The 20,686-nt window shown below is 41.7% G+C and overlaps 1 protein-coding gene and 1 long non-coding RNA gene across 2 annotated transcripts in view; one reads left to right on the top strand and one right to left on the bottom strand.

Moving 5' to 3' along the window:
• Positions 1 to 20,686, bottom strand: part of LOC132218989 (uncharacterized) — a 56,346-nt gene that overhangs the window by 8,580 nt on the left and 27,080 nt on the right. The gene's annotated exons all lie outside the window — the stretch shown is intronic.
• KRT39 (keratin 39) lies at positions 1,908 to 7,642 on the top strand. Its single transcript, XM_059668291.1, has 7 exons — positions 1,908 to 2,348; positions 3,189 to 3,271; positions 3,939 to 4,095; positions 4,742 to 4,903; positions 5,016 to 5,141; positions 6,552 to 6,772; positions 7,396 to 7,642. Exons 1-7 carry the CDS (start codon positions 1,908 to 1,910, stop codon positions 7,640 to 7,642), a joined length of 1,437 nt encoding a protein of 478 aa, XP_059524274.1.

Raw genomic sequence — 20,686 nt, 5'->3', positions numbered from 1 at the left:
GTAGACAAACTGATGTTTTTCATAGTTTCTGAAATTTGAGACACTATTTGAAAGACCTTCTGACTGTACATATGTAAAGGATTCTCCTATGTTTTCTTTTAGCCCATTTTGTAATTTCATTTTTCACATTTGAATCTTTGATCAATTTGTAATTTGTCTTACTATTAGGTATGATCTAACACCGCCTGCCCTGTACCCTTCCCCAGGTGATACAGAATTATCTCCAGACCATCGATAGTCTATCTTTTCCCCATTGATTTTAAATGTCACATTTATCATACACTAAATCCCAGTCTGTTTGGGAGTCTATTTCTAAACTGCTTATTCTATACCAATAGTCTGTCTATTTGTGCATCAATATTATTTTAATTACTGAGGCTTTAAAATATGTTTTACTATCCAAAAGGACTAGTTTCTCTGTGGCTTTTCTTTTTTAGAATTTTCCTACCCCTTCAAATTTGTTTGCTTTTTCTCATAAAACTTCAGAATTATCTTGTCTAGTTGAAAAAAGTCACATTTTGAGAGGACTGCAATAAATTCATTGGGATCTAAATTAAATTAATGTAGAAATACTTGGTGTCTTTATAATGATGAATATAGCATTTCAGGTCAAAAAACATGCTATATCTTTATGTTTTTTTCTTTATATCATTTGATATGCAGAACAATGGGTCCCCAAAGATGTTTATGCCCTAATCCCAGAACATTTGCACATGTTAGGCTATTTAGCTATGGAGAAGTAAGGTTGCTAATCAGCTGACCTTAAAATAGGAAGATTATCCTAGATGATATGAGTAGGCCCAATATAATCAGAAGGGCCCTTAAATGTGGAAGACAAAAGCAGAAGGGTCACATGAGAAAGACTCGACTGGCCATTGCAGACTTTGAAGATGGGAGGGGGCCATAAGCCAAGGAATGTGGGCGGCCTCTAGGAACTCAAAAAGGCAAAGAAACTATCCTTTCCTAGAGCCTCTATAAAGGACTGGGAGCTAATAAATTTCTTAATAAAATGCTGAGTAAGTATTCCCGAGAAACATACCTCTCAACAGATCATAATTAAACATCAAATATAAACCAAGACCATCACAAATTTTTAGCTAATGTAATACCACAAGCAAACACTGAGCACGAAAAATGTTATCAAATGTGGGCTTTGGAAAAACCAAAAGGTAACCAGCCTCTTTTTCAAGAAATTTCTTGTTAGCAATCAAAACCTACCTGGAAAGCTAAGACAGAATCCTGACAATTGCCTTTAAAAAGAGCCTTAGTTAGGACTGACAATTTAATCCATACTCACAGTAAAAATGGGAAAACAACTGAGTAGAACAAAGAAGAAAAAAAAAAGGAAAATCGATTGGGCAGAACAAAATAAAATACCGATTTCTAAGTTCACACCAATAATTATTAAATAATAATGGTTTCCCTTTTCTAGAGAAGAAAGGAAAAATAAATGCTCTCATTCCTGGTCAAGGTTAATGCCAGGTGGAGAGGTCAACAAGGACTTAATGAACACAATATACTCATTCCTACTTAATAATGGATGCTGTTAGACCTGTGACGACAGTTCCTTTTGAAGAAATGATGTGAAGCTCTCAATCCAATGACAAGCAGTAGTTGTGATGGGTAATAACTTAGTAACAGCCTAAATGCACATTTTTATGAGACCAGGTAACTCTTCTCAGGCAAGTAAAAAGCAGACTAATGAGATGTTCCTATGGGATTCGACATAAGCACCAGACAGGAAAACATCCTGTCTGCTGTGACACTGCCTGGAGGAAAGGCTATATAAGCACTTCAAAGAGGAAAAAGCCACAAAAGGCTCAGAATTTAGACTCAGTCACAGTAGCTTGAGCTTTTGATGCAGGGGAACCACAGACTTTGAAATAAACCAAAGCTGGGCACACACTATGGATACCAAGGACTGCTCAACAACTAGTTCTTCTTCAACCCCAAGCCAAGGCTGCTCTAGGATTACAAATTTTAGGATCATCTCCTCCAATACCAGCTGCCAACAACTTGAAACCAACAAATGCCAACCAACTGGCCATGTTCTGAGAACTTTCCAGTCCCAGGGCTGCCAACCCACTCCTTGCTTTTGCCCTATGCCCATCTGCTTAGTAAACAACGTCGATTGTGGCTGGTGTGGTGAAGGCATCAACAGCCATGAGAAAGAGACCATGCAAATCCTGAATGACCGCCTTGCTAACTACCTGGAAAAGGTGCGGATGCTGGAACAAGAGAACGCAGAACTGGAGTGTAAAATCCAGGAAGAGTGTAACAAAGAGCTCCCTGTCATATGTCCTGATTACCTGTCCTACTTTTCTACCATCAAGGAACTCCAGCAGAAGGTAAGATTCTTGGCAATCTGTATAATCAAGTTTTGAATTTACATTCTCCAATATCTTTATTTCCTTTTATGCTGAAAAATATTTTGTAGAATAAGAAAATGTCTTGAAGGAAATTGTCATTTTGATGCAATATTCAGAGTAATAGTTATTATAGTTTTTCATTTTCCAGAGATATACTCTGCTATTATTCTAACCAAATAACTCAGGACCAAAATGTGTTAATAACCCATTGCTGCCATTTCTTTAACAAAAGTAAGAAAACAGGGATCTGAGAAAATGAATTTTGTTTTAATAAGTTCCTAACTAGTACAATTTTTGTCCATGTTTCCCACCATCACCACTTTTTCTATCTTGTGCTCATTTCTTCATCTCCCAATTGTTTAATTTCTTCCCACACCAAACCTAGCTTTCCTATTCAGAGTAATATGCTGCTAATCTATGTGCTGGATTTATTCTGCTTCATTAGTTTAACAAATATTTACTGAGCATAACAATAAGGCACCAGACATTATTCTAGGCTTAGGATACATACTGGTGAACTAAAATGTCCCTGCCCTTATGGAGTTTACATTCTGGTGGCTCATGTATGTTACACAAATTTAAGGTAGATTTCATATTTTAATAAAACATCTACACAAATTTTTATCAGAGTAATTTTGCTTAATTTTTAGGGAAATAACAAAAACTTTGATTTTCCAAAGTTGTCCAGGCTGCCTAAGCATAGTTAAGAAAAACCTAACTAGCCTTCCCCTGTTAACTGAAATACACACCAGCCCCTTGGTTTTTAAGGAAGGGATCTTGGTGTTTGTCTCATTTGTGTGTACAACTTCTTAATTCTAGATCTTGTGCACCAAGGCTGAGAATTCCAGACTGGTCTCACAAATTGACAACACCAAACTGGCTGCTGATGACTTGAGAGCCAAGTAAGCCCACCCAGCACTGTCGTTCCTGACAGAATTCACCCCGCGTCTGGTGCTAATTCCCTCAATAAGATTATACATAAGTCTACCAACCCTCCTGCCTGTACCATGAAGGCACTAGCCCAGAAGAGACCCTCACATTCAATAAAGCTTTAAGATTAATAACCACTCATATGTATACAGTGCTTGTATTTTCTAACATATAAACCCACCTGATTACCTTCCCAATCGTTCAGTAAAATAAGTAGGGCAAATATGCTGTTACACTGTTTAGAGTGAGAAAACTGTGATTTAATGGGGTTCAGTTACTTATGCAAAGGCATACAACTAGTAGTACAAGACAGAGCCAAATCTTGGATGCAAATTCTCTTAAATCCTAATCCAACACCCTGCACTTGCACTGCATCACTTCTAGAGGCAGGGAGAGGAGGATAAATGCCCTCATCTCAAAGAAAAGCAATGTAGCATCATTCTGGCAGACTAATCTAGGCATAATAACTAAGTGGTGATGTTTATCTAATGATCTCACCTCTAAAGAGAAGAAAACCCACATGTGAAATGCAGGAAATGAGAGGCCCACAAGAAAGTGCCACAAGGCAGTCAGTTCTGCTTTGCTTGGTTACCACCACCTACAATTTAATGTCTTTCACTTCATGTCTCATTTTGAAAGGTATGAAGCTGAGGTGTCCCTGCGCCAGCTAGTGGAGGCAGATACCAATGGCCTACAGCGGATCCTGAATGCACTGACCCTGGGCAAAGCTGACCTGGAGGCACGAGTCCAGTCTCTGAAGGAGGAGCTCCTTTGCCTCAAAAGCGACCATGAGAAGGTTAGAGAAAGCCCCAGCTAAGCCTCTAAAAATAGCATCCGATCCCTTTGAGTTCAACTTGATGAAGGGTGTCCTCTCTAGATAGTCTTCTGTTTTTTAGCCCTGATCATAACTATTACTATTACCATTGGTTCAATGTATTTCACATCAGTTGCCTATAATACAATATCTGAAGCCTCCATTTTCCTCTCCAGCTTTTCTAGGAGAAGGAAATAAACCAATTTTATTGTCCTCACAGGTTTCCCCTATTTTAGTAGACATCCCTACACAGATTCCAGGCACTACTGGTATAAGTCAGTATTGGCATAAGCCCATACTGGCATTACAGAGACTATGGCCTCTCATTAAAGTCCACCGCTGTGCTGCTTCACCCCCTTATCCATCGCTGGAAATGATCTAAATTCTTTAAACCCCTGATCTTGCCAGTCAATTCCTTTTAATGTTGCACTTATTTGAACACATAGTCACATCTGAAATAGGCTTACGTCATTTTATAGCATCGCAAAAGCACCTATGAATCATGTATTCCTTTATCGTGGGCTATAGTTCAGACGTGACTAAGCTACATTATTGCTGTTCGACTGAAACAAGAAGGCAAGGAGGTCATCGTTCACCAAGTGACTTCACGCCCTCTTTCTTTCCGTAGGAAACCAATTCCTTACAGAGCCAGCTTGGGGACCGGCTCAACATTGAAGTGACTGCTGCCCCCTCTGTTGACCTAAATCGGGTTCTACAAGAAATGAGATGTCAATATGAGTCTGTCATGGAGACAAACCGCAGAGATGTGGAACAGTGGTTCCACACGCAGGTAGGGCGGGTAGGAAGGTCAAACCCAGTGATCAGACATTGCCCTTCCAGGGGCCCTTTAATTAAACGTATGTTCTCCATCATAATATCCATGGTCCTTGACTATGTTTCAGATGGAGGAGCTGAACCAGCAGGTGGGGACCAGCTCTCAACAGCAGCAGTGCTGCCAGAAGGAGATCATCGAGCTGAGACGAACCATGAATGCTCTGGAGGTGGAGCGGCAGGCCCAGCACCGAATGGTACCCAACACATTGACCAAGCCTAGCGCCATATATGGCAATAGCTCCTGACTCCTGTGCTGCAATGTTTCCCAAACTGCGTCCCTCAGAACAATAGTCTCTCTGTTTGTTAAAGGGTCTATGGCCAAAAAAAGGACTCTATGGTCAAGTAAGCCTGGGAAATGCTGCATTAAACAAAGGGTAAACAGCCGGCCTTCCCGCAGGCCTTTGATAAGCTGGTATGTACCATGAATCTCCGAGAAGGGGAAATATGGCACTCAGCATTCCAGAACTTACTTGACTGTGGACTCCTTTTGCAAAGAATTCTCATGGCAATACTGATCCCTGAATGCACTTTGGGAAACACTAGAAGAGAATTTTATTTTATCCAAAGCATTTTCGCAAACTATCAAAATGTATAAAATAGTCTTCTGAGGGAGGTGGCATAATCATTAAGCCAATTTGACTGGTGAGAGCTAAGGTGATTTTTCCCAAGCCAAATCCAATATAAGTTTCATCTCACCAATTTTATAGGTGGAGGAGATGCTACGATCCTAAGGCATTAAGTCACAAAAGAATTAAGAGTCTGATCCAGAACTCAGGATCCCAAGTTAGAACTGATTCCACCACCTACTAACTCTCTGAAGCAGGGAATACTGAAAAGCTCTGAGAATGAGGGTATTAGGAAGACCTTCCCCAAAGCTGCGTTTGTCACCAGCTAGTCATGTGTCTGGGGGCTGCTCATTTAACCTCTTGAAGCTCAATTTTCTCATCTATAAAAATGGGGATAATCATGCAAACACTAGGTTATTAAAATATAAAATGCCATTATCCATAAAACTTAAAGAATGATAGAGCAGGAAAGGACTTTAATCATCAAAGTTTCAACTCTCATACGTTATATATAAAAAATTGATTCAATGATCGACTTACAAACTATCAAAATTTATGAAATAGTTTTCTGAGGGAGGTGGCTAAACCTGCTCACTTCCTTTTTAAGGTACAAACACTCTTGAGGTACCATAGTAATGGATTTTTAATTCCTAGGTGTGAAATAAGTTGGAGTACTTTTTTCTCATAGGTAGGAAAGTGTGGTAGGAGATTGTCAAGTGATTAAGAAAGAGAAAGATAAGTAGCACTTAAAAGGAGGCAAAAAAAAAGAAAGAAAGAAAAAAAGAAAGAAAGAAAGAAAGAAAGAAAGAAAGAAAGAAAGAAAGAAAGAAAGAAAGAAAGAAAGAAAGAAAGAAAGAAAGAAAGAAGCTTTAGCATAGTTGATAATTTTGGTTTTGGATTTAGTTGGTGAGATGATAAGAGGGCTTGAAGATTCATTAGCATCTGTCACAAAGAAGCCACTGTTGAGAATGGTACAGATCACAAAGACCTGGGCTTAAAGGAGTCATCATTCTAAATCCTGCTTTCCTCCTGCGGCAGAGAGACTCCCAGGAGTGCCTGCTGGCGGAGACGGAGGCCCGCTACACAGCCCTGCTGGCCCAGATGCAGTGTCTGATCGATAACCTCGAGGCTCAGCTGGCGGAGATCCGGTGTGCCCTGGAGAGGCAGAACCAAGAATACGAGGTTCTGCTGGACGTCAAGTCCCAGCTGGAGTGTGAGATTGCCACCTACCGCAGCCTGCTGGAGAGCTCAGACAGCAAGTGCGTAACGTAACAACGTCTTTATGAAAAAGACACTCGCGACATGTATGTATGTATGTACGTACTACCACTGGCAACAGGGCGACAGTGCTTTGATCTGACCAGTGATGGGGAGCGTTGGATCAAAGGGTCCATACACTCTCTTAGGCTGTGCCATTTGGACATCCGCATAGTAACCTAGTCGAGCTGAGCTCAGTTTTTTTGAGGAGTTGGTGCTCCTGGTTACTTCCTTATAGGTTTTTAACTTCTTAGACTTTTAAAAATTACTAGGGGGAAAAGTGGTTTCTTTAAAGATGAGAACATTCCTGGTGACTTACAGATTTTCCCCACTGAGATGAACATCTGAACTTCATGAGAGTGAACCCTGCTCCCTTTGTAGGAAGCTGCTTAGGCGCAAACCCTTACCCCCTCCAGCCACTTACCCTCGAGGCCGACAGCATCATGTCCACATGCACTCTTCAGCAAACTTTTATAGAAGCTGTCATGTTTTTAAATTATAAGAAATTATGTAATGTTTTTAAATTGTTCTGAGTGACACGTGTTGAAAAATTAACCACCGCCATTTTTCTCCAGAGCCAGTGGTGCCTTCCCTCAATCACAGGTGCAATTCTGTTTTTGTCTAGGCTTTCCTGCAACCCGTGTGCCCCTATATGTGAGCCTTCAGTTTGCACAACCATGGAATGCACAGCCCCAGTTCACACATCATCTTCAGCTCTCCATGGGATACCCGAGCCCAGCTGCGCCTACAGAGACCTACCCCGACTACTGGCTAAAATCTTGACCATCACCAAGGAGATTAAGGATGGGAAAGTCATTTCTTCGCATGAGCATGTGCAGCCTTGCTTCATCATCAGAGCTGCCAAAGTCTAACATCCCAAGGTGATGAAAGTGGCCCTCATTCATGAAAGAGAGGCCAATTCTTGCGCCTGCCAGAAAGGTTTAAGAATTCCCCAGTCCCTTCAGGTACTTAGTTTCTTTCTACTACAGTGGGTCCCCATTGACATTCTGCTCCTGTCCCAACTCTCTGCGGCCAACGTGATAAAAACTGACATTCTCTGGAAGCACATTTCACATTAATCTGAGGAACAAGCACTGATTTGTAAGTGCCCAGGAAGGTGACCTACATTACAGCCCACAACTGATGGGCAGGTTTCTCTTTTGTTTATTCAGGTCTTATTTACTTGCGTTCCTCCTTAGAGCCAGTCAGACAAGTTCTGGGATTGTTTTTGGCTGTGGCACATGAAGGTGAAAAGCTACCACCTTCCCTTCTTAACTCCCTCTTTGGATATAGAAAGAAGCCTTTATGGGGACAGCATGAATAGAGAAAAAGATCCTTAATATTTAGTTTCCTTGAATAGATTGTCATGAGTCTAAATCCTTTTGAACTCTGTTGTCCTAATTACTGTTTACCCATGCGTACATACTTTATCTTCCCCAAGATGTTTTAAAAACGTCCATGTTCTCCAAAACTTTGGGAACCATTAGGCTCTCCAAATATTTTCACTGAAAATTGGGGAAATTATGGGGAGTGGATCGAGAGCATTTTGAAGAAATAGCATGGATCCTCTCATTAAATGTTTGCTATTTCTCTTTCTATTCTTTAGGGAATGGGATTTGGTTCTGATGGTTTTACAAGGGACATGTAGCTGGAACGCTCAAGACATAACCCTGCTCCTCTGTCGCCCTGTGATGGGTCACTATGGAAAAATAACTTAGATGCGTGCTTCAGTCTATCCACCAGAGAGAATGGACTTAATATTCACAAACTCTGCAAGAAAGTAATCAGGAATACTTGCTCTTGCAAGCACGAGGCAGTGAGAAGGTCCAGAGTGAGAAGGTCCCAGCCCTTATCAAAGCTTCTCATAGTCGGGTCACAGAGCGTGTAGGTCATTCCCTATGAAAGTTACTTGACATTTCCAGAAGTTTTAGTAAATAATTCTGAGTCAAACACAGAACAGGGAGCCAGAAAGCCGGAAGTCCTAAATTTGCCACTTCGGCCTTCATCCAATTTAATTTCCTTGTTTGTTAAATGAGGATCGTGCCTACTTCACACGGATATTGTGAAGTTCAAATGAAACTGTTTATGCAATGCTGCTCTGTATGCTGGAAAGCACTACATAATTGTCAGTTTTATATAAGCTTTGTTTTAGCCATGGCTCTAGACCTGTGCCATTATTATCTCAAGTTAAAATTCTTTCTCCATGAATGTATCTATCCAGTCATGATTTTGGAGTTTTAACAGTGTTTGGCTTTGTGGGGGGCAAAGAATAGAACAAGCTCCCCTGTGACCAAGCCCGCAATTGCAGTCAATAAAGCATTTTTGAAGTCTTAGGATATGTATCAGGTATCAGTTGATGACTGATGCCCACATCAAAGACAAAAGCATTAACTCACAGCTCAGCAATCCACTTCCTCCACACAAGCAGCAACTTACACTGAGCAAGTGGAATGCAGAACTCCCAGGGTGATCTCCATTCTATCGATAATTTCTCTCTCATCTGAACGCCCAGGTTAGCCCTGGTAGCACCTCATTGCATACTATCTCAGACGGAGGGTGGAAATGTGGAAAGAGCATGAGACTTGGACTCAGAAACCTGAGGGCAGAGTCACAACCGAGCCGGTGTGGGTGACCCTGAGTAAAAGGGACATAACAACTTGGGCCCTGCCTCCCGTGCGGCTGGGAGGATTAAATGGGATACTGATGGTGAAAGGGTTTTGTAAGCTGTGAAGTGCTCTGTGGAAGGCAGTTTATTCCCTAATTTGAAAGCCGGGCTTATGTCATTTCCTTCCATGCCATCTTCCTTGGTGTTGGTTCAGTGATGGTCCCTGGTGGACCCCATACATACCATCAACAGACTGGGAAGCCAACTGGTGAGAGGCCAGAGCTGCTCAGTCTGCTCTGAGTTTTAATTCCAATAAGGCTCAGGGTTTAGGAACCTCGCTGGACTCAGACTAACCTCAGGCTGATGCAGCGCCATTGTCAATCTATCCCAGAAATAGCGCATCTTCCTCCCACTCGGCAAAGTATCCCACATGCCTTCCATAATAAAAATAAACTACAGACTGCATAGTAAAGAGGGGTTCTGACCGCTCAGGTGTACAGATGCTTTAAGTGTTTTCTCTATGTAAGGAATGTAAAACCATCTGCTAGACGTTGTATATGAGTAGTCAAACCTTGTAAAGGCAATGAGGGGTCCAGATTTTTACCCGGAAGCTAAACCAGTATCCTATGCAGCCACAGGAGGGAGTTAAAGGTGGGTTTTTTTATATACACAGTTCAGCAAAGGTCAGCAGCTAGCATAGAAAAGGAGCTGATGGAGAGGGAAATGAAGGCGTCAATACAAGTATAATTTTAGCACAGCCCAAAAGACAAGCATGAATCAAGAAACACCATGGTCCCTGGAGCCTGAGTTCAAATCCCACCACTGCTTCTTCACTGTGAAACATCAAGTGGGTAATTGAACCTTTCTGAACATGGCTTTCCCCATCGGCAAAACAGGGATATTAGAAATAACTACCATCAGATCATTGTGAGAATTAAATAAGCTAAAGCATTTAAAAAGTACTTAGAGGAGTATCTGGCAAACAGCACATATTCAATATATGTTAGTTATTCTTATAAATATTGCCATTATTCATATAAATGTAACACCAGTGTGAGCCTCCTTGGGAGACAAGTGCTATAGAGTACAATAATGCCAATATTAATAATAATAATAATAATAATAATAATAATAATAATGGCTGCGGTGTGCTGAGCATCTCCCATTATCAGGCCCTGTGCGGCAGAGCCTTTCACATCACAGCCTCTCATCCTCAGCACAGCCCCACAAGGCAGCTCTTTTTATTCCTCTCTCCACACAATGAAAGGAAACCTCAGACAGAGTAAATGGCTTTCCCAGAGCTGGATAGTGACAGAGCCAGGACTCAAACCCAGATCTCTCTGACCCCCACCCTCATGCTCTTAACCACTCGGCCAAATTACAGACACTTGAAACCAAGGCATCCGCGAGTCCCAGTCCTGCAGGGCAGCTGTGATGCCAGGTTCTTCCTCCAAGCCCACCAAGTCCTAGTGAGACACTCACGGAGCACTGACTCCATGGAGCCAGGTGGCCTCTTGTTTGCTTGTCTCAGACTGAGAAGGGATATCGGCACCCATTTGTATTCATAAACAAGGAAATATATTTTCGCTATGTTTTGTCTTTTTTCACGTTGACTCCACCTTCATATGAGAGCTGGTTTAAACCCCTTCGAACACAGGGGTAACGTTACTTCTACTTCTCTCTTCCCCTCCGTCTCTCACCCATGCACTGCACCCCCACCCTTATACATGACCCACAACCTCTCCATCCTCATCCTCCAGGATCAATCCATCATTTTCTGCTTAGAAGAGGCTTCCAGAAGATTTTCCTCAAGAGTTCGGTCAGTTGTAACCCCACACATTACTTCCTACCAGAATTTCTCTACTCAACCCAGAAACCACCTCCATTCAAATCCCCCGGGGAGCTTGTAAAATCCAGATTCCTGAGCCCTACCCCAGACCTCCCACACTGCCATCTCCAGGTGTGGGGCCCAGGAATCCAAATTTTAACAAAATCCTCAGCTAAAGCATGTGTGCCAAATTAAAAGCCACTGCTTTCTAATCGGTTTAAAGATCTGGATGACTCGATGCCTTTTTAAGGTTCTTTTAGGTTATGACATTAGCTTGACAGATGACCACACTTGCAGATGATTCTTCCCCTACATGCCTAATCACCTGTTTATAAAGTGGGGTGGTTAATCAATAAGTTAATAATTATTACAAACTCATTTAATCCTCACAACACCACCATGAAGTAGCTACTATTAATACTTACGTTTAAAAGATAAGAAAACTAACAGAGAAGTCAAATGATTTGCCCAATGCCACACAAAAATTAGACTGAATTTTAAGTACTTTGATTTCCTTAGCAAGGTAAAAAATGTGCCTGATACATTATATAATCTGTCTCCAAGAACAGAAGCAGTATTTTTATCCATAGTCACAATGCTGTACAGCAGTTCTCTAGAACTTACACATTTTTCATAACTGAGACTTCAAACCCCTTGATTAGCAACATTTCCTTATCCCCTCCCTTAAGCCTCCGTTAACCACTACTCTATTCCTTATTTCTATGTGTTTGTATGTTTTTAGATATATCATGTAAGTGGAATCATGCATTATTGTCTTCCTGTAACTGGCTTATTTCACTTAGCATAATGTCCTCAAGGTTCATCCTTACCTACTTGATATCCATGGCCATTAGAGAAGCAACTTAACTCTACTCACCCAACAGACCTAGCAAGAGAGACCATACTTTGGGCTGAATTTCTCCAAATCCCTATAGTTGGTTGTAGAGAACTGCCTATCCCCAACTTGTATGCAAGAGTAGAAAGGTCTTCTTTCTGCACCCCAAATGGGGAATAGGTGTTTGTCAGCTCATGTTCCACTGACCCATCTGATCAAAAATAACTGTGCCGCCCCTCACTGCCACTCTCCAAGAATCCACCCCCTTCTCACCTGTACCCCCAGCAAAACTTTTGTGGGTGCAGAGAGAAGTCTCAAAGTGGACAGCATATAAAAATTACAACCCATTTAAGAGAACTTAATAACTTGAGGGAAAGAAGACTAGGATGAAAATTCAGAACAAGTGTCTTCTACTAAGGCATCAGGAAGAGCCAGAAAAGAACTTTGGCCATCTCCGGTCAAGAAGCAAAATCACATGCTGACTAAGAACACAGACTTGAAGCTAGACCAGCTGGGTCTGATTCCTGGTCCTGCCACGTCTTGGTGGGAGATCTTGGGCAAGTTACTCAACTTTTCTATCTCCACTTCCTCATCTTTAAACTGAGGCTATTAATAGCATATACTTCATATGGTTGACATTAATTATTGCATGCAAAGCTCTTAGAGCATGCCTGGCACCCAATAACATTGCAAGTATGATTTCGTTGTGCTGCTCTGAGAGGCTTACATTCCATTGGCAAAACAATCACACTCAAGCTATTGAAGTATTTCACTTGAGGTGACAATGGCCAAGGTCACACTAAGCCATTCTGATAAGAATAGAACATTTCTTTTTTTTTTTACTTTATTACTTATTTTTTAATAAAAATTGTATATACTTGAAGTATTTTTGATATACGTATACACAATGAAATGATTACCACATATAGGTCCAACTCTTCTCCCATCTAAGCCAACTCTTCCATTTTCCAATATGTTATGGAATTCAGTTGGAAAAAACTTCCTTATAATATATCAACCTTCACACTCTTTAGCAGCCAATAGGACAAAGATGGCCCAAGAGAAGTGAGAACAATTTGAAGGCAGCCCTTTAAATAGGATCACTTTTGTGGAGAACAAAAATGACAAGGCACTTCAGACAGAACTGGTGGCCCTTCTACAATACCTGTTTCCCTTGTCTCTCATGGCCCCAATGTTCCTGGAGTCAGGAGATGTGCTCAGTAGGGAAAGCATCAAGAAGGCTCCTACAAAACTCTCAGAGTTAACATAGTACAGCCAACACATAACCAAAGCCATTAGTTATGTGCAGAAACCACAGCATCTCCTAGGACCACAAGTACAAAGAGTAATGTTTCTCCTATTCAATTAAAAATCGATTGACTATTGTGCCTCGGACACTGTGTAAGTGCTTTATATGACTTACCTGACTCAATCCTCACAACAACCCTACAATACTATTGTTATTCCCACTTTACTAATAAGTGAACCAAAGCTTACAGAAGCTAACTAACTTAGCATCGTATGGTTAGTAAATGGTCAAGTTAAAATTTGAACAAATTCTTGCCTTCTGTACTCCAAATGCCCTGATCTTAATCACTTAAGTTTGACAACATAATATCTGCAGTTCACTCAAAGGCATAAATAGTTAAAGAAATAATTTTTGTCATGGGGTTCAGGAGAAAGTGAGCCCTAAAAGCAACTCAACAGTGTTTATACCCAGCCCAATGCAGGGGGCAGCTTCTGGCTGAGCAGTGCTTCCCCTGTGGGAGCGCACTGACCACCAGGGGGCAGCTCCTGCATTGAGCGTCTGCCTCCTGATGGTCAGTGTGCATCATAGCGACTGGTCGTTCTGCTGTTCGGTCAATTTGCATATTAGGGTTTTACTATCTATATCTATATATAAAAAAGCCTAAGTGACCGTTATGACAGAATGACCAAAATGACTGGTCAACCAGTCGCTATGACATGCACTGACCACCATGGGACAGACACTCAACGCAGGAGCTGCCCCCTGTTAGTCAGTGTGCTCCCACAGTCAACCTCCCGCGGCCCCTCCTCCCTCCCGGCCACCCCCTCCCCATAGGCCCCGATTGGGGGGCCAGCCCGCCAACCTCCCGGGGTCCTTCTCTTCAGCTGGCAGGCCCCCCAGATAAACCGCGATCGCTGGCCAGCCAAGGGACCTTACCCATGCACAAATTCGTGCACCGGGTCTCTAGTATAGGATAAGATTAATAGGAGAAAGGGCCATAGGCTGGGATATGGGAAGCACCTCCCCACCCCCAACACCTTTGCATAAAGGCTGCAAGTTGTTGAAGGGTAGTAATCAGAAGAGACATCATCTGTATTTGGTTTACACAGTAAAATGTACAAGATACTATGTTTGTGAATTCAGGGGAAAACAGACAAAATAAGAAAGAGGAAGAAACAAAATAGGTATGCTCTTGTGGCCACAGAGTAAGATGACCCAAGAGGTCATTTGGAGCTCACCCAAACAGAGGAGAATCTAGTTCAGTGGGACTACATTGCAGGCATCATGTCCACTACCCCAGTTACAGCACCATCTCTTCATACTAAGGATATGAAGCTTATGTAGTAAACAGCAACTAGTGATGGAGAAGCCCCTGGTTCAGACAGCTCTACCTGAGAGGAAGGTCAATGGAGGAGTTCAAGAGCTGAGGACAGAGGATGCGATCAGGAAGGAGATAGGCTTGGCCCATAATAAAAGACAAATATTCACATTGCCCTAACCATGGTAACTGTTTGCCCTAGATCTTTGTTTTATGTAATTTTATACTTTTCAATAAAAATCACTTGAGAAATGTTTAATTAAATGTGATTTATATTCTACAAATTTTCAAGGTATATTATATAAATTAATTTCCAAATAATAAAAAAAAATCTGCCTATAATCTGATTATGCAGGGTTGATAAAATATAGTCACTATAACTATCTTCGCTGTTATGTTGATAATCAAAAATTCGTATTAAAATACATATATTTTCTTAATGACATGGAAAAATTTTCTATTCACCATAATTTAATCTGCAGGGGGAGGGGGGCTGAATCACTAGAGTTCCTATTTTTATGTCACACACAGACACTGGCTATATTAATTTTCTATTTCCACTGTAATAAATTACTATAAATTCAGTGGCTCAAAACAAAACAAATTTATTCTCTTACAGTTCTCTATTTCAGAAGCCTGGCATGCGTCTCACTGGACTAAAATCAAGGTGTCAGCAGGGCTGAGTCCCTTCCTGGAGGTCCTAGGGGAGAATCTGTTTCCTCGCCTTTCCCAGTTTCTGGGGCTGCTCACACCCTTAGGCTTGTGCCCCCCTTCCATCTTCAAAATCAACAATCTCATCCCTCTGAACTCTGCCTTCATCCTTGTCCCTCCTGACTGACTCTTCTACCTCTTTCTTCTACTTTTAAAGACACCTGTGATTATACTGGGCCCACATGAGTAATTCACGCTACTACCCCTACTTTAAGGGCAGCTTATTAGCAAACTTAATTCTCTCTGCAACCTTAATTCTCCTTTGCCGTGTAACATACATAGTCACAAATCCTAAGTATTAGGAGATGGATATCAAGGGGACATTATTCTGCCTACCATACTCACCTACAATTAAACCAAAGAAAATTGAGAGAGAGAGAAAGAGAGAGAGGTCCTGAATTATCTCCATAAAACACCAAAACCAAAACTGGAGATTGATGCATACATAATGAAGTCATGAGTATTTAAATCCACCAACCAATCAGGTTTCCCTGTTGTACTTCAAGCCTCAGGGAACACAACTGATGTAAAGATAATATATATTAAGGCTTACACCTTAATAGCTTGAAGGTGTAAACATACTCCACCACCTTCTGGGGGGCATCTTTTTATAGCAACAATAACAACAATTAACATTTACTGAGTGCTTCCAAAGTGCCAAAGTGTTCAGTGCTCTCTGTGTGCATTTTCTGCACAACTACTCATTTTACCAATGCAGAACCTGAGGCATGAGCCGCTCATACACACCCGAGCTGCATGGATAGCTATGGTCAGAGCCACGATTCAAAGCCAGGACTGTGCGACGAGACCCTGCACTTTTAACCATCATGCAAAACTGCCTCTTCCTTTTTTAACCAATATACACTTTGCAAGAATTTATTCCCTAATTGAGAGAAAGTTATAAATAGGAAAATAAGTCAGAAGACTATCACACAAATATAGAAAGGAGCAACCTAGAAAGAAATCTGCAAAGATACTGTAAATACACATTAAGTCACCATAAGCCCCATGGATAAAATGTGAAGCCAATGTTATGGAGAGCTGGGTTCCATGGCACCTCTGCTACTGACTCACTGGACAACCTTAGGCAAGTCCTTCTCCTTTCACTGCTTTAATTATTTCATCTATAAAACAGTGTCCATCATAGTAGTTACTTGTTCATAAAACAAGTTAAGAGCCTTGAACAAGACATTACGTTAGCAAAATATATGACTACTCCTGTCTACATGCATATTCACTAGGATATGCATCAAACACGTGCAGTTTCAGACAGCATAATAAACACTGTGTTTATGACATAATCCTGTAGAATAGACAAATGTGACATATACAGAACATGGATGCCATAAAAATAAATTTAATTTTATTACAATGTCTTCTTTTTCTTGGCAGAGAGTAACGTTTGCTTTTCCTCTAATATCCCTGCATACTTTACTAAATCATTCTTCTACAAAAAATAATTTTAAAAAACATCACCGTCTGTCACCTGGACAGGTGCAATAAGCTCCCAGCTGATCCCCACATTTACTCTTTCTCTTACGCATTCCTCACAAGCCAGCCAGGGTTATCTTCTTAAAACACGATCAAGGCACAGCAATCCACTGCTTAAAATCTTTCTGTGGTCTCCCACGGCTCTTACGTTAAAGATCAAAATACTTAGAAGACTTGAGAAAGCCTGGGACATCCAGCACCTAAATGCATGACTTGATTCATCTCATCCTACTTTCCCCCTTGCTCTCTAGGCTGCAGCCACTTAGATTAAGTATTCAATAAGTATTTGAACAAATAGATGAATGGATGGATGGATGAAAGACTGAATGAATGAATGAATGAAAAGGTGAACAATACATTAAGGGTTTTTTTAAAATAGGAAGCAATATTCTGGCCAACCAAGAAAATAAATGGTTAGATTTCAGGCACCAACAACTTTCAAGTGGGTAAGACCCCTGGAGTACAAAACCTTCCCATTCACTGACCCAGACGCCACATGAACTACACTGGGCTAAAGGTAAAACCTCCCAGGACAAGATTTCAGCAAACTGCATGAGATGATGTCTCAGCAAACCAAAACCAGTTACTCAAAATGTCTCCTGAAATGGCAAAAGAAAGCAACACCCAGAGAGCACTGAAGCTAACGTGCGGTTAATTCAAGGATTATCAGTGACAACAGCCCTTTCATAAAGGATTTACTTGATTACCTATCATGTTATTCGGATTAAGATGATAATGAGGAGGGAAGAAAAGAGTGAGATCATTTCAGTCTTGTACTAGCACTCCCCACCCACTCACGGGGATTGGCTTTTCTTCCGTGGGCTCAAATGAACAAGATCACCCCAACAGGCCTGGTGATGCGCCAAAGGTAGTGCAAGAGGACCTAAAGCATCGGACTAGAACAGGGGTGGGCAAACTTTTTGACTCGAGGGCCACAATGGGTTCTTAAACTGGACCGGAGGGCCGGAACAAAAGCATGGATGGAGTGTTTGTGTGAACTAATATAAATTCAAAGTAAACATCATTACATAAAAGGGTACGGTCTTTTTTTTTTTTTTAGTCTTATTCATTTCAAACGGGCCGGATCAGGCCCGCGGGCCGTAATTTGCCCACGGCTGGTCTAGAGAACCAGACTGTCCTAGCAACTCCTTTCAAAATGTTATCTGGCTGGAACATCTACCTTCTCAGAAAGGTTCTGTGTCAGATGGGAAAGAAAACTGGGAAAAGGGAGGAGATGGGGCTCCTTTCTTAGAAGGTGACAGTGATGAACGAGGTTCATTCAACTCCCAGTTTCGTGGGATAGGCTGACCCATTCTTTCCAAGCTTCACACTGAAGTATTGAATGACAAACATGTCACTCAAATGATGATGACTTCATCACCACCAGGTGAAAAGATCCTGACAACCTGGAAAACGAGGTTTTCTCTCTTGGCCATAAAGTTAAATTGCCATGTCTAGCTGAGAACTGGCAAGAATTCAAAGTATAAAAAGGTAAAGATCAGTGACTGCTCCTAAGCACCCAGAACAGACCCTCACCTAACAGGTTGTGTCATTTGGCAAAGTTCTGAATTTGCTAAATAAATAAATAAATAAAATTAGTGTATGTGCTTCCCAAGCATGTACAGCAAAATTAAATTAAAATAAAACCCTATGTCCACAGACTGAAGGATCCTTGAAGGCAGGAACTGTGCCTTATTAATCTCTCTAATCACAGAATCAGAGCACCTCCAAAATATTTGAATTAAATTAGAGGATTTTTAACCCTAATTATTTGTGGCTATGGACTTTAACCAACAATAAATCAGAGACAAAATGCATAGTATGGGGGTAGGAGAAAAAAGTAATAGAAAACATTTGAGACATAGCCAGCCTTTTGTAAATGAGCATGGATCAACATCCCACAGCTGCAAAAAGTTTAGTGAACCTAGAGCAGCCGTGGGCAAACTACGGCCCGCGGGCCGGATCCGGCCCATTTGAAATGAATAAAACTAAAAAAAAAAAGACCGTACCCTTTTATGTAATGATGTTTACTTTGAATTTATATTAGTTCACACAAACACTCCATCCATGCTTTTGTTCCGGCCCTCCGGTCCAGTTTAAGAACCCATTGTGGCCATCGAGTCAAAAAGTTTGCCCACGTCTGACCTAGAGTGTCATCTCTATGGCTTTAAAAATAATAGAGAGGCAGTGCCCTCGGGGGTCCCGGATCTGTCTCTTGCTTCAACAGTGTTTGGACAGAACAGACCCAGGGATGCCCTTCTTCCAGCCTCCGACCACCCTCCAGCATCTTATCCAGTCACCACCTTCAGAACCATCTCAGCCTCCGAGGCCAGCCAACACTTTTTTTTTCTACCTTAACTTCTTATTGCCAAACAACCATGAGCTCCCAGATTCATCAGAATTATTCCACCGAGTTGGAGGCTGCCGTCAACCACCTGGCCAACCTGCATCTGCGGGCCACCCGCACCTACCTCTCTCTGGGCTTCTTTTCCCACCATGAGAATGTGGCTCTCAAGGGCGTGGGCCGCCTCTTCCGCAAGTTGGCGGGGAAGAAGTACAAGGGCGCCGAGAGTCTCTTAAAGATGCAAAACCAGTGCGACGGCCACATTCTCTTCCAGGACGTGCTGAAGCCTCCCAAGGTGAATGGGTCAAAACTCAGGACCCCATGGAAGCCGCCCTGGCCTTGGAGCGGAACCTGACCCAGGCCCTGGGTCAGGAGCTGCAGGCCCTTGGTTCTACCTTCGCAGACCCTCAGCTCTGTGACTTCCTGGAGAACCACTTCCGGGGTGAGGAGGTGAAACTCATCAAGAAGATGGGCTACACCTGACTCACCTCCACAGGCTGCCGGCCCCCAGGCTGGGCTGGGTGAGTATCTCTTCGAAAGGCTCACCCTCAAGCATGACTAGGAGCCTTTGGAGCCCAGAGGCCTTTAAGGGCCCCTCTGCATCCCCTAGTGTCTGGCTTTCGCCTGAGTCTCCCCAGAAACCACTTGCTATTATTTTAACCACCCTGGAGCCCTCTCCCATGCATTGGACCAAATGGAAACAATCAAGCTCTTTACAGCAAAAAATAAAATAAATGATAAAAATAATAATAGAGATAAGAAGAAGCTATACAACAATGTAATGAAATCTTACTCTCCCATGAGTCTGTCTGTAAAGTTATAAGTATGAGACAGATTAATTATAGTTAATTTCAAAATCTAATACTATGTTCCTATAAAATATGAAAATCCTAAACATTCTATTGGCAACTAGAGGCCAACAGAGGAAAGGAACCTTTGCAGTTTTACATCACTGGATCCTAACTTTTTCAATGTATATAGTCCCTCAAAAAGTAAATGAAAACTGTGGCCTCTCCCCAGAAGAGTGAGCATATAAACATGCAGAGAAAAATTTGCACACAGTTTTAGAGATTTTACCACCTTCCTGAAGTCTGTCCACTGAGTTCCAAGTTACGAAACCTCAGCACTGTCTTGTTTTTACAGTTGGGAGATTTTCACAAGAGTTACAGAAGCTACAAGAGCTTATGCATCAAAGGTCAAGTGAGGTGGATATGAGAAATGTTACGGCATGAACATTAAGAAGTACTGTACACAACACTCCCTCGGAAGTAGTCTTGCCAAAAATGGCAAACCTAAATCTAATAAAGCCTTTATATCTACCTTACAAGTAACATGGGTGTCAGAGGAATATGTTAAAAATACCCTGGGGATTCAATCAGCAAAATCCAAAACTTGGGAAATTCTACAGGATTTGTGTTTCCTTTCCAGCCCCTCTTTCTGACTCTATTAACTAAGACCTCTTCATTTTTAACTGCACTTGCCCACAACCATCTTTCTTTTTCATCTCATTTCTATCTCACTTGGTCTTTTTCACA

This window comes from Myotis daubentonii, chromosome 16 (assembly GCF_963259705.1).
Source record: "Myotis daubentonii chromosome 16, mMyoDau2.1, whole genome shotgun sequence".
Lineage (NCBI taxonomy): Eukaryota > Metazoa > Chordata > Mammalia > Chiroptera > Vespertilionidae > Myotis > Myotis daubentonii.
This window is presented reverse-complemented; position numbering and strand designations above follow the sequence as displayed.

Excerpts from the sequence above, each read along its gene's own strand:
- KRT39 (XM_059668291.1), top strand. The coding sequence starts at position 1,908 with ATGGATACCAAGGACTGCTCAACAACTAGTTCTTCTTCAACCCCAAGC. Across the intron at positions 4,096-4,741 it reads TCAAAAGCGACCATGAGAAG|GAAACCAATTCCTTACAGAG; the intron begins GTTAGAGAAAGC and ends TTCTTTCCGTAG. Across the intron at positions 6,773-7,395 it reads CTGGAGAGCTCAGACAGCAA|GCTTTCCTGCAACCCGTGTG; the intron begins GTGCGTAACGTA and ends GTTTTTGTCTAG.